A 12,207-nucleotide genomic window follows, 5' to 3' on the forward strand; every position below is an offset into this window, starting at 1 on the left:
TTTTTAACCTGTTAATTCGTAGTACACGGTGATCAAAGATCCACTAGAGATAGGTGAACTAAAATAAGGGTATGTACTGGGTGGTTTAATCTTCTCTCCTTTTTGTGGATAATGGAAAAGGGATCAGATGAGCAGCTTTTGTGTTTTATAAGCTAGAAATGAAATGATATGGTTTGCCTGGTGTCCAGGTCTGGGTGTCTGATCTGGCAGACACCATAAAGACACATAGGCAGAGAGCAGAGAACACTTGGACGTGACTTTTTCACTTTAGAAGAGAAAAGAGCCAGCTGAACAGCTCAGTCTTTGGAATTCAGAGGAGGAAACAGTAAATCTCTTAGTTGAATTTTCCCTGATTTCTTCCTGATCTCTGTATTACCTTTAAACAGCATGCTAGGCTCTGTTTTTGGAAACGTTATGCACAGAAATTGCATGGGCAGAAGTCTTTGCAATACGGGGAGGTCTTTTGTGTTTGTAATAGCCTTTGTTTCTTTAGAGGATGCCATTAAGGCATTAGTGGTTTGAAGTCGTTTTTAAATGAGTACCAGCAGGAGCGAAAGCTACTTTAGCTCTGCTTAGACCTGGAAGACTCAGTCCTCTCCCTGTTCTTGTGTATGGCTTTGTTTGATAGAGCAGAAAAGTTAAAAAGGGAGCTGTTGGAATGGCAGGCACTTTCACCAGATAGTCAGAAAGGAACTAAAATGAAAAAACTCCTCTTTTGCACCACCTGCCTGTCCCATGCACACCTACGAGCTGTGTGTGTGAGAGCTGCCGTCTGTCACTTTAACCCCATGGGTAGCTGGGGCTGAGCATCCAGGCAGCACCAGCATGAGGCAGGCAGAGTCACTGCTGGCTCTGCCTTTCATGCAGGCCTCCCCCCAGAAGTTGCAGTGATTCATCAAGCCTTGCAGGTCCTGCACACCATGGCCAGGTCGAGCCCTGTTGTTAATGGTGTCTGCGGAAGACCCGATCATTTCTTCATTTTTCTAATTGCAGTAGTATACAGAGGATTTTTTTTTAAGCCAGCTGTTCATTGTTCCAAGCTAAGTTCTGGGTTTCCTGTTAGTATTTATCGTATTTCTTCTGCTTGCTCTAGATTTCTCCTAATTGAATCAGCACTGGCTTCACCGCATTTTATTATGTTCATTTATTGCAACTGCTACCTATCAAATTAATTGCTGTGTTTTGACAGACCCAATTTACTTTCCCGTTACGGCTGCTACTGCCATTGATGACATGTGGTTGTATGGGGAATCAGTCTCTATTTCAGCAGCCTGCCCTGCTTGGAGAGAGCTGTCACTGTCCTTAGGGCCTTTGTGTGCGTGCAGGGTAGGACTGAGCAAGCCAGGAGGGAAATGTGGCTGACAGCTGACCCAAGTCTCAAACCACGAGTAGCTTCTCCCAAAGCAGCACAGAGGTACCTGCCCTATGAGGGCTTTGTGCTGAGAAAGTCCTGGGGCTTGCTGCTATGGGGCTGCTCAGAAATAAACAGCAGAGATCCCCTTGGCCAGGTACGTTTTCAGCATCATCTTTAACAAGGGAACAGCTGCAGACTGGGTTTACGTTTGCCAGGCATTTCTGCTTAAAATGCTGCGTTGGTCTCTGCTGGTGTTCAACATCAGTTTCTTGGGTCTCAGGAAGATTTTGGATGGGTAACACGCAGATTCTGTCGGAACAGAGCCAAACCCAACCAAAAGCCATATCAGTTTTCATTCTAAAGAGAGTTGTTTGTCTCGTGGAAGAGCTGTGCCCCACAGTGCAGGTAGATATTCTCACAGTCTGACTAAGGACAGAATCACCAAATGAGGCATGGGATTTTCTTCTGACAAAGTCATTAGGAAGATCCTGCAGTGACAGATCTGTGCTCGTGTGGCTCTGCCTGCACGGAGCTCCCCATGGCACACGCTGCTAACACTGTGACCATGGTAGGACATGAACCCTCCCCTCAAAGTGCCAAATAGAGAGGCCCGGGTAAGTGCTTATGGCTGTCTACAGTGTGCTGGAAGCATTCAGGAGCTTTTGGCAGTGGTAGGAGCTGGAGTGGGTTTGTGTCAGTGCTACCAGTGCTCATTCTCATCTCTCTTTTGGGCAGCAAGTAGACGTGACTGATGCTCTGTCCGCCATTTCACTCTGCTTGCTAGGCTTGTTAGGTACAGAAATACAAGCTTGTTTGCCTGCTGTCACCATCTTCACGATCACTTTCTTCCTTTGTCTCATTGTTTTGCTCTCAGGGACAGATTCCTCTTAAACACATCTATATATTTGCATCCATCTTTAAGGTAATTTGGTGTTTATATTTCCCCCAGGTGCTGTAGAAATGTCTTCCCCGTAGCCTGTGTGAGTTGTGCAGTAGTGAGAGCATTCGGCTCCATCCTCCCTTCCTCTAGGAGCAATTTCACTGCAGTAAATCTCTGTGTGTGTGACACTAATGTTTATGTGTACTTTTTCATTGTTACTATTCATCATTCTTTCGTGTTTCCTTCTTTTGGGAAGAAGGGGTGAAAGAAGCCTTGCTCATGAGGAATGGCTTTTTTTCTTTCAAGACTTACTTCAGAAGCAATGGCACAGCACAGCTGTGGTCCTTTGCATCTGACATGGCTTGAAGAAGCAGCTCCAGTTAGAGGAACCTAAAATGCCCTGATCGGGAGCTTATCAGGCCCAGAAGAAAGCCCACAGCTGCCCCCACCCCAGTTAACCTAGGGTTCACACGCAGCCTCCCTTGGGGACAGCAGTGGTGCTTAGGGTTCGTAGAAAACCACTTCCAGGTGATGGAAGGGGCACTCGTGCTTATGGTTCTCTGTAAACAACCAGAAATCCAAACCTCCCTGCCTCCCTTCCCCCTCACAGCGTGCCCGTGTTCTTGGAAGAGAGGAAGGGGAGCATCAGCAGCCCCAGTGAGGGCAGAATGTTGGTGTTTAATGGGTGACTCAGTGGGCACTGGGAAGGTGTGAAGATTTCCCAGGAGTGTGTGTGCTCTGATTCAGCTCCTTGCAGGTTTTCCCACTCCTTCACTGTTCTTTACTGCTGATGTTTAGGCTGGAAGTGCTGTGAGGCTCTTGATGGACACAAAAGCCCATATGAATACTAAGTGGCTGTGATATTTTTGTAGTTGCTCTGGTTAGCAGCAATGCAGTCTGGATAATCGTACCGTTTGGGCTTTAATTTGGGCTTAAAAATGTAGCAGCGATGATCTTATTTCTTTAAAAGAGCTACTTAGTGGAGACTCGTGTTCAGCCTCAGGCCTCACAGCACGAGCCCTGGCTCCCATGCAGGCTGCTGCGCCTGAGCACCTTGATCTCTGCTGCCGTGCATCCAAACTGAGCTCAGTGAGCGTTCACAGCGGCGTGCAGACGTGGTGTCAGCTTGCTTTGTGCTGCATCCCTCCCACGCTGGCTCTGGTGGCGATGCTGGCACAGGGTGCTCGCAGAGGCAGAAGCTGCTCGGGGTGGCAGCGAGCACCGGGTGCAAGGCAGGCGTGGAGCCGTGCTGTGCTGAGCAGGGAGCTCCGGGTGGTGCGTTGTGCAGGGAGGTGGGTGGTAGGCACTGAAGAAGGGGCTGTTTTTTTGGGCTCCCTGGAAAGAGGCCACGCTCGGTGTTCAAGGTCAGGTTTGTCACGGGGCTGTCACAGAGGCAGAGTTTTGATGATTTCTGTTTTGTTTTGTTTTATTTTGGGGGAGGAAGGTGAGTGGGTGGCATTGAAAAATGTCGCAAGCTTCACCAGGGAAGTGTCAAACTCTGCACAGTCACGTAGCACTGCAGTGCACTGAGCTGGGATATTCCTAAGCTGTCTACACGGTACCAGCACAGCAGGCTGGTTTGTTGCTGTTCCCTCGCACTGTTATGCTGTTGACCTGGGTTGCCTGTCGGAAAAAAAAAACACAGCTTGCTTGATTTTTTGCACTGATACTTACCTCTGATCTCTCTGTTTCTGTGCTGTTCATGTAGAAAACAAGGGAGCAGAGAAGGAGGCAGGGACTCGGAGCTGCCTGATGTGTGTGAAGATGAAGCTACGTCCTGAAGCCACGTGGCTGTCGCAGGCTGGCTGCTCACGTGCTGCTGTTGCCGTACCCATCGTGGTGTTGTCTAGCACACATTGCTCACATCGCAAAGTCCAGGGCCTGCAAAGCAAAAAAAAAAAACAAAACGGAGCAACCTAGCCAACTGAAAAGGAGGAAAAGAGCAGCAATAAAGAAACGAGCGAGTGTCGGCTGGCAGAGGGCTGGCTTGGCCCCTTGGGCAGCTGTGTTCCTCACGCGAGGTGTCCGTGTGCTCCTCTGTGTGTGCCTTGCTCTCCACTTGTGCTTCACGTGTGAGCTTTGTAGTTGGGTGTCTTGACCAATGAATGTTTTTATTTGCAGTGCAACGAACCAAACATTGTCTCGTGGGTCGTTCGCCCTAGAGACCTTTTCCTTGGGTTTTTTTTTTTTTTTTCATCCTCTGTTTCAAAGATCAGGAAAAAAAAAAAAAGACATCAAAGCTAGGTCTTATATCAGAGAGCGACTCTTATTTAATGCACGCATGAAGCAGTTCTGTGTACCAGGATGCAGTCCTGTTCCACTTGGAGCTGGTGGTAACATTTCTACCGACAGCAGTTACAGAAGGATGAGATCTCCCTTTTGGTGTTTACTCTGTCACTCTCTATGCCTTTTTTTTCCCCTTCTCCTCGTAACCCTTAGTGTAAATCCTGCCAGCACTGATAGCTTTATTCATGGCAGTGTCATAAACTACAAGAACTACGTGACATTTCCTGTGCAATGAGCCTTGAATGCCACAGAGAGCTGAACCACCAGGATACACGTGAAGGCTTAGTGCACAGGGGACGTCTGTTAATGAGCTGTGCCCTTCCCAAGGAGCTGGGATTTCACTCCATCACCTGCTCCCAGTCCTGTGCGCATGGATGTTGTTCTGAACTCTAAAAAGAAGTGACGGGTTTGGCATTTATCTCCTTTAAGGGTGATTTCCTTTCACGCGCATCTCTTAGCTTCTTTAAAATGTGTGCCTGATGCTTTTCAACTCTGATTTCCTGATAGGTGGCCCGAAACAGGAGAGCTCTTAAAGATGGAAAACATTGGTGGAAGGTTTTTAAACTAAGGAAGGTACAGAACACAAACGAGATAAAATGAAAACTTGATCTGTAGTTGCTTGAGGCCGTCGTTTTTCATTTACGACCATAATTTTATGCACGTGCTGATGCTGCTGATAGCAATCCATGGATTGCTTCTGAACTTGGGGTTAGAAGCTCCATCTCTCCAGGTGGTGGCAGGTTGAGGTGCTGTGCTCAAGGAGCAGATGCAGTCGTTTCTCCGCTGCTGTGTGTAATCAGGAATTTCACTCTTGCACGCCAAGAGTAAAAGCCAATGACATCAATCCATCGAAGCATACGTCGGCATTTTCCTTTGAGCTTTAAGGGGGTCTGAGCGTGCCCCCAGTAAGTCAACGGACTGAATTCTTGTACTTAAAGGACACGATTAAATTTGGTTCCTCCATAATCATTTTACTGACTTTTTTTAGGTTAACCATGAGGGCTTGGGGCTTGAGTCCCCTGATTCTTTGTGCGAGGGGATATGTGTACAAGGGTTATTAGCAGCAACTGGTATAGCAGCTTTCCCATTCTGTTCACTGCAGTTTAGTTTGGTTCCCAATGATTTTGTGGCTGAGCTTTGCTTCCAGTGCCTTCTGCTTGCTGTCCCCTGCCTGCCACCTCTGTGTCCTCCCCTTTGCTCGTCTCCAGCTGCTGGGAGGCCCAGAGGCAGCCTGGGCTCTGCCCCACATCCTGCCTATAAGTATTGGCCTAGCCTCGTGGCTTGGGATGTATTATTGTAGCTATGGTGTTTTGTCAAGGAGCCCTTCCATTTTAAAATCAGGCAGCAGGATTATGTCCCGTAAATGTTATTGCTGTGGGGCCGTATTCTGCATCACTTGCATCCAGGTATTGCCCCTGCCTGCACCTGCAGTGCACTCAGCGTCCTCCGAGGGCCGTGGTTCTGCTCCAGCCAAGCTCTGTGATGCATCCCTGCGCACTGCAGCGCTTGAGCCATATTGACTCATAATGAACATTTAAACACACAGCAAAAGAGAGGGAGAACCAAGGTGGGACCTTGGCGAGTCCGTAGAGCACAGCTGGGGCTCTGCAAACGCGGGAGGAAGGCTGAGCTGGGACAAACTGCACAGCCGGCATGGACGGGGTGGCTGTGCAGGGAATGCCTGCACGCAGCTGGCCCCGCTTGGGGCAAATGAGACCTCACTGGGGATGGAGCACGAGGGCACCACCAGGTCCTGCTGGGCAGCTCCAGGGGAAGGGCAGCGGCAGCGGGCAGAAGGATGGCTCTCACCGAGCGTGTCCCTGAGGCTGGGCACGGAGACAGCGGGCCAGGGAACGAGGGAGAAAAGAGAGCAGCTGTAATCCTTGTCAGCGTGGGTCTGCTGAGGTCTGAGCAACGCTCGGGTGGTGCTCGCAGAGCTGTAAGGCCACCAATGAGGTTTTATTTCTTGTGTTTGTGAACAGATGGTAAGGGGGAGAAGTTTGCTAACGCAGGCGGTTGTTGGGGTTCCTCTAAAAATGTGCAGCTGGGGGAGTTGATGGGGTGAGGCGGCTGGGAAGCTGCTCTCAGCCTCCATTAATGAGACCAAGCAAATAATTTACAGATTTTTCTCCATGTTCTTAGAGTGGTAACAGGAGCACTGCTGTAGTTTTGGAGGGGAATTGAGGAGAGTGGGTATTTGTTATGATTATCTGAAAATCTGCTTTGGAAAGTTGCCTGTTTTTGGTGAAAGAAATCTTTCTGGAGCTGTTTCTGCAGGTTCAGGGAACAGAAAGTATTACAGGGCTGAGCTTTTGTCAGACCTCATTTCTCCATGCAGTCCGCCAGCTTTGTGGGTTTGCCTCCGGAAACTGCACAAATCAAAAAGGTGGGAGCAGCACAAGCAGCAAGAACTGCTGGAGTTGATTCAGAGGCTGGTGTGACTGCTGCAAGGACGTTTCTTTCACTGAGCTGCAATGAAACTCCTGCTCGTTTTTATGTGTGCTAGGGCAGCTAGGAGCAATGCTGCTTGTACTTCGAAGAAAGAAAGAGACACAAGAGAGAACCTGTTCGAAACGAACACCCTTGGCAAGCCAGCCCTTTTGTTTGCTCTGGAAAGCCATTCTCGTTAGCTGGGTGTCCAAATATTTGTCTTTGTTCTCGCTGTGAGCAAGGGGTGGGATTTGGGGTGGCAGGGCTGCAGCGTGACTCGCTGGGTGCTGTGGGCACTGGCGGATGCTGTTGTGTTTACTCTGTGCTTTTCCTCTCCCAGTCCCCGCTTGCTGGTGCTGCTGTGTGCAAACAGGTGCCCGCCAGCTCCGTGCTGTGTGTGCTGTGTGTGCTGTGTGTGCTGCGCTGTGCACAGGGCTCCTCCTGACGGCAGTCGGCTCCGCTCAGCCTTCCAGCTCAGGGATGGGCGCAGCGCAGGAGGCTCTGATGGAAGTTTCTCTTTTGGAGGAACAGCACATCTTTCTGATCTCTGGGAGGTCGCTTGTCTCTCTTGCTCCGTGAATTGCTGCAGGTCTTCAGTTTGGGGGGTAGCGAATCATAGAATATAATCGTAGAGGTTGGAAAAGACCTCCAAGATCATCCAGTCCAACCGTCCACCCACCACCAATATTTCCCCACTAACCCGTGTCCCTCAGTACCACATCTAAACGTTTCTTGAGCACCTGCAGGGACGCTGACCCCCCTTCCCTGGGCAGCCTGTGTCAGCCCTTGATGGCTCTTTCAGAGAAGAAATTTTTCCTGGTATCCAACCTGAATCTCCCCGGGTGCAGCCTGAGGCCGTTCCTCCTGCTCCGGCTGGCAGCCCTGCTGCTGATACACGCCAGGATGCTGTTGGCCTTCTTGGCCACCTGGGCACGCTGTGCTAAGTGAAAGTCCTCATTTAACATCTCCTGTCTGGTATGAAGGAGTACTGCAGGAAAACATTGCCATGAATACCACGCTTGCAAATAAATGAGCTTTGCAGCTATTTAATGACACATTACAGCAGATGCATGGATAACAACTCGCAGTACTTAGGAAGCTGCCTCAGCCAGCTGGGTGTGTGTGTGCTGTCCCTGCTCTTGCACTGTGATTTCCACTGATGCAGCCCCAGGAAACAGCAGCGTGGGCTCCGTGGTGCACCTTGCAGAGTTAGCTTTCGAGCAGGAGCACGTTCCTGTGGCAGCTGGGGTCAGCACGCACGGAGTTTGGCTGGAAGTTCACTGGGAAACTTGTGCTGAGGACGTGGTGCAGGATGGCACGGTACCCCCAGCTGCATTGTCTGGGGGATCCAGGGAGAACAGGCTGCTGCTGCAGCAGAAGGCAGCAGGAGGAAGGCGGCATAGCTGCTCGTGCAGGATGGAGTGCAGCCCGGTGAGGTGACAACCAGGGCAGGATTTAATTCATTGCTGGATTCGTGCAGGGAAGCTGCCGTGCGGAATTGGATGTTCCTCCATTGTTGTCACCTTGCTGCCTGCTTGCGCTGCTGTTCTGCAGTGAGATGCTCCTGGCTTGGGGGGGGAAGGCTCAGCCTGGGGGGTAGGATCTGAACAAGGGAGGGATGGGCAGAGGACGAGGCCTGCAGCGCTGTGGAACCCAGCCAAGAGCAGGAGCACGGTGGTGTCTGGCAGGGAGCTGGAGACAGAAAGCACCACATCGTGACTTTTTGTGTACGTGTAACTTAGTTTGGGTAGCAACCATCTCCCCTTTACCAGGGCTTGTGTGCAGTGCTGTTTGCTGAGCCAAGCAGCGAAAGGGATTTCTTTGCTGGCCCAAAGCCCCTGCAGAAGACCACGTCCTGAGCTGGACGTGGGGCTCTGCACGTCCCATCCCGTCCCGTCCCCGCTCCCTGCCCCTGAGCGCAGCCTCCCGTGGGCTGGCAGACATCAGTCACAGGACGGCGGCAGCACACCAAGTGCTCTGAAAATCTGTAAATTCAAGAAAAAAAGGAAAAAATAGGACCTGTCAGGATATAATTCTGACCTTCTGTGCCGTAACCTTGCTGCTGTGTACCTGATTTATGCCTGTTCCGTTAGAATTTAAGTCTCTTGTTCTACTCGATGTGCAGTATGACTCTGTATGCACTCTGCTCTGACCCCAGCATGATGTATATGCACTCAGTACTGTAATGGCACGTGGCCGTTACCCTGTAAATATGTACCATGAATAGAGAGGCTATTTTTTGCATGCTTTTGTACTCTAGAACCAAAAAGAAAATGACAATAAAGTCCACGGGAACGACGCGTGCTGCGAGTGTGGTTCCTGACGCGGTCCCTGCGCTGGGGGTGGCCCCGTGCTTCCTCACCGCGCTTCTGTTCCTTCCAGGCTCTCGCTGGGGACTTTTCTGGTTTTAATTGGGGTGCTGTCATGGCTCGAAGGCCACTCCCCCTCATTTTCTCTCAAACGGATTGTGCTCCCAAATGGATTTCTCCAGCGGCGAATTATAATTTCCTGCCTATTATAGTATTTATTAAGAACCGACTTCTACTCCAGCACTATTCCAAGTAGTAATTATTACAAATTAAGGCGGCGGGAGGGAATCATCGTCTGTTTCAGCAGGAGGGTGACGGGCTGCAGGGCAGGCAGCGAGCGGGGGTTTCCTCTGCAGGGAGGCGAGGCCAGGAATCCCCGCGGGGCTGCCCACAGGGAGGCTGGCACAGCGCGGCCATCCAGCTGCACAGCCGCAGCCTGCGGGAGCCCGCTGCACAAAGCCCCAGTGGCTGCTGTGCTCCGAGCTGCCCTCAGGCAGCGCTGCTCAGCGCTGCTCCTCTTCCCCGTTACGCAGCGATGGGGAAAAAGAACAATCTTAAATGCGAGAGTTTCCACGTATTTCAAGGATTTTTTTTTGTTGTTGTTGTTCCTAGAATACAACAGAGCAGGAAAAAGCCGTTTTCTTTTACAAAGGAATTTCCCGATACCCCAAAATGAAGCAGCAAATGCCAGCAGCCACCCGGCGTTCTTCGCTTGGCTGAATCAGATGTTTTGCCACTGATGCGATCTGAACGCGCATTTCTTGTGCCCCATTTATTTTAATGCTTTTGGGGGGGGGCACAGAGCTGCCATCCCCAGCAGCTCTCCAGCACCCGGCCATCCCTGCGCCCACAGCTCTGCTTTGTTCTGGCAGCAGCAGTCTCTCGGGGCTGCTTCAGGAGCAGAGATTCTCCCTGTTTTTCTGGGCTGCCTAGAATGGACCATTTCCTCACCGCCCTTTGCTCTTCCTCACGTGCAACGTTAGACAGTGATTTCCTCTGTGAGGATTTCAGAAGTGGCACCGGGTCCTGCAGGTTTCCGGCCGCACACGTGTCAGCACACACCTAAAGGCTAAGCTAAGCTAAGCTGCTCCTACGCCACATCTTCAGGAGTTCTGGAAGAATGAACTGCAAAACGTGCCTGGTGCTTTTCATACATCATTTATTGCAGCAATGGCTAACGTTTTTCAAGCATCCACGCTAGTTAAGAACCGGTTAGTATTACTACTTCACAAAAATGGGCCTGTACAGGAGTTATAACCTGCTGAGGTCAGCGCAGGGGTGCACACAGACAGTAATCTGCTTGGAATCAGGTACAGATAGAAAAAGCTTAATTAAGAGACTTCAAATGACTCAAGCGCACCAGTCAGCCACACAGCATTCGTACAGCAAACTCTGATGAGTATTCATAAAATGAGCTTCACTGTTTAGTAGGAAAAAAAGACACTGGACAATAAAAAGAAATCAGAGTAAACTGAAGTAGGAGAAAGTGACTGAGTTGCTGATTTCCTCCCGTGGCTTCTGTATCAGCTGGCTGAGCAGCAGCTCCTTGCTTAAACACGAGCCACCTCTTCACTTACGTGTTTATATAACCCTACAGAAATGCTTTGCTTATTTTAAAGTTGTTCAAAGTTAACATGAAGGCCAGGTTACCCAACCAAGAATTCATTTCCGAGCACCGCTGTCAGAGCTCTGTTTCCCAGACAACCAAAGCTTTTTCCTGACCCTACTCTTGCATTAGTGAAGTTGGTGCACACTGACACAGTCGTCTCCAGCAGCGCTCAGTCCGGATCCTGGCAGGATGGGGATCCTGACCAGAGGGGGAAGGCACCAGAGGAGATGCTGCTGGAAAGATAAAGCTCTGCCATTTGAAGTGAGCCATCTCAATGTTCTTTGTTGCCTTTTGGGGATTTCCATTACAGTAACTGATCGCGTTTCTTTATTTTTCTGCTCTTCCCTTCAACATCTCTCAGCACATCCTGCAGCTTCTTACAGTTTTGTGTCAGGAACTCCAAGCTCTCTTTGAAGTTGCCGGTCCCGTGCTCCCTGCAGATGTTCTCCAGCCCATCAAACCACTGCACAACCTTCTTGAGCTCGGCCTGCACGGCCTTCTGCTCCTCCAGCTCTGCACTCAGCGCCTGCCCGGCGGCCGCCTCGGCCCTGAACTGCTGCTGCAGCTGGGCGATCTCGTCCTGCAGCGCGCGGAACTCCTCCTGGCTGTAGGGGTACTGCTGGTGGACCCTGTCCTCGGGGAGCAGCACGTTCTCAGGGATGCTGAGCACCAGCTGCAGGAGCACCTCTTCCATCTTGCCAAAGAGCTGGTCGAAGCGGGCCTTCATGAAGTGCAGGAAGCTCTCCGTGCTCTTGCGGATCTCGAAGCGGCTGATCTGGCAGGCCGGCAGAGCCTCGAGCTTCTTCAGGATGACGCTCTCCACCACCACCATCATCTCGAAGAGGTAATCCTGGAACGCCAGGTAGATGCGCAGCATGCATGTCTGCGGGGTGAACCCGAAGAACTGCGTCTCGTAGGCCATGGGGCGGACCGACATGGCGGCGGGAGGGCGGCCCGGGGGGCGGCGAACGGAGGTGGTCGGGGCCTGGAAGTGCGGGGGGGGAGCTGATTCTTCCCCTCGAGCCCTTACCCGAGGATCTTGGACGAAACGGGGACGAACCGCTCCGCCACCGCCGCCCGTCTGCCCGCCCGATTCCCTCAGACGGCCCGACCTCCTCAGGCAGAGCTTCCCGCTTCGTTCGAACTCCCTCAGCGCGACAGCCAATCAGCGACCGGAAGGTAGCCGCGAGGATGAAGGTACCGCCCAATCACCGAGCGCTCCAGCTCACGGGGGCGGGGAATGTGTGGAGAAGGAGAGAGGCCGCGCTCGCCGCTTGTCCAATGAGGGTGCAGCGTGGCTGCGCGGGCCGTGCGTGGCTCGGCTGCCGATTGGCGGAGG

The 12,207-nt window shown here is 51.4% G+C and overlaps 2 protein-coding genes across 9 annotated transcripts in view; one reads left to right on the plus strand and one right to left on the minus strand.

Annotated features, from left to right (window-relative positions):
* CAMKK1 (calcium/calmodulin dependent protein kinase kinase 1) overlaps positions 1-9,248 on the plus strand; it is a 91,284-nt gene extending 82,036 nt beyond the window's left edge. For all 8 annotated transcript variants that reach the window (XM_021416044.1, XM_021416043.1, XM_021416046.1 and 5 more), the window contains one exon: positions 3,943-9,248. In XM_021416044.1, the coding sequence (XP_021271719.1) occupies positions 3,943-4,015 (73 nt within the window). In that variant the 3' untranslated portion in view covers positions 4,016-9,248. The remainder of the gene's footprint in view (positions 1-3,942) is intronic.
* MIS12 (MIS12, kinetochore complex component) lies at positions 10,397-12,045 on the minus strand. Its single transcript, XM_021416055.1, has one exon. It carries the CDS (start codon positions 11,803-11,805, stop codon positions 11,173-11,175), a length of 633 nt encoding a protein of 210 aa, XP_021271730.1. The 5' UTR covers positions 11,806-12,045; the 3' UTR covers positions 10,397-11,172.

The sequence above is a fragment of the Numida meleagris genome, chromosome 18, assembly GCF_002078875.1.
Source record: "Numida meleagris isolate 19003 breed g44 Domestic line chromosome 18, NumMel1.0, whole genome shotgun sequence".
Classification (NCBI taxonomy): Eukaryota; Metazoa; Chordata; class Aves; order Galliformes; family Numididae; genus Numida; species Numida meleagris.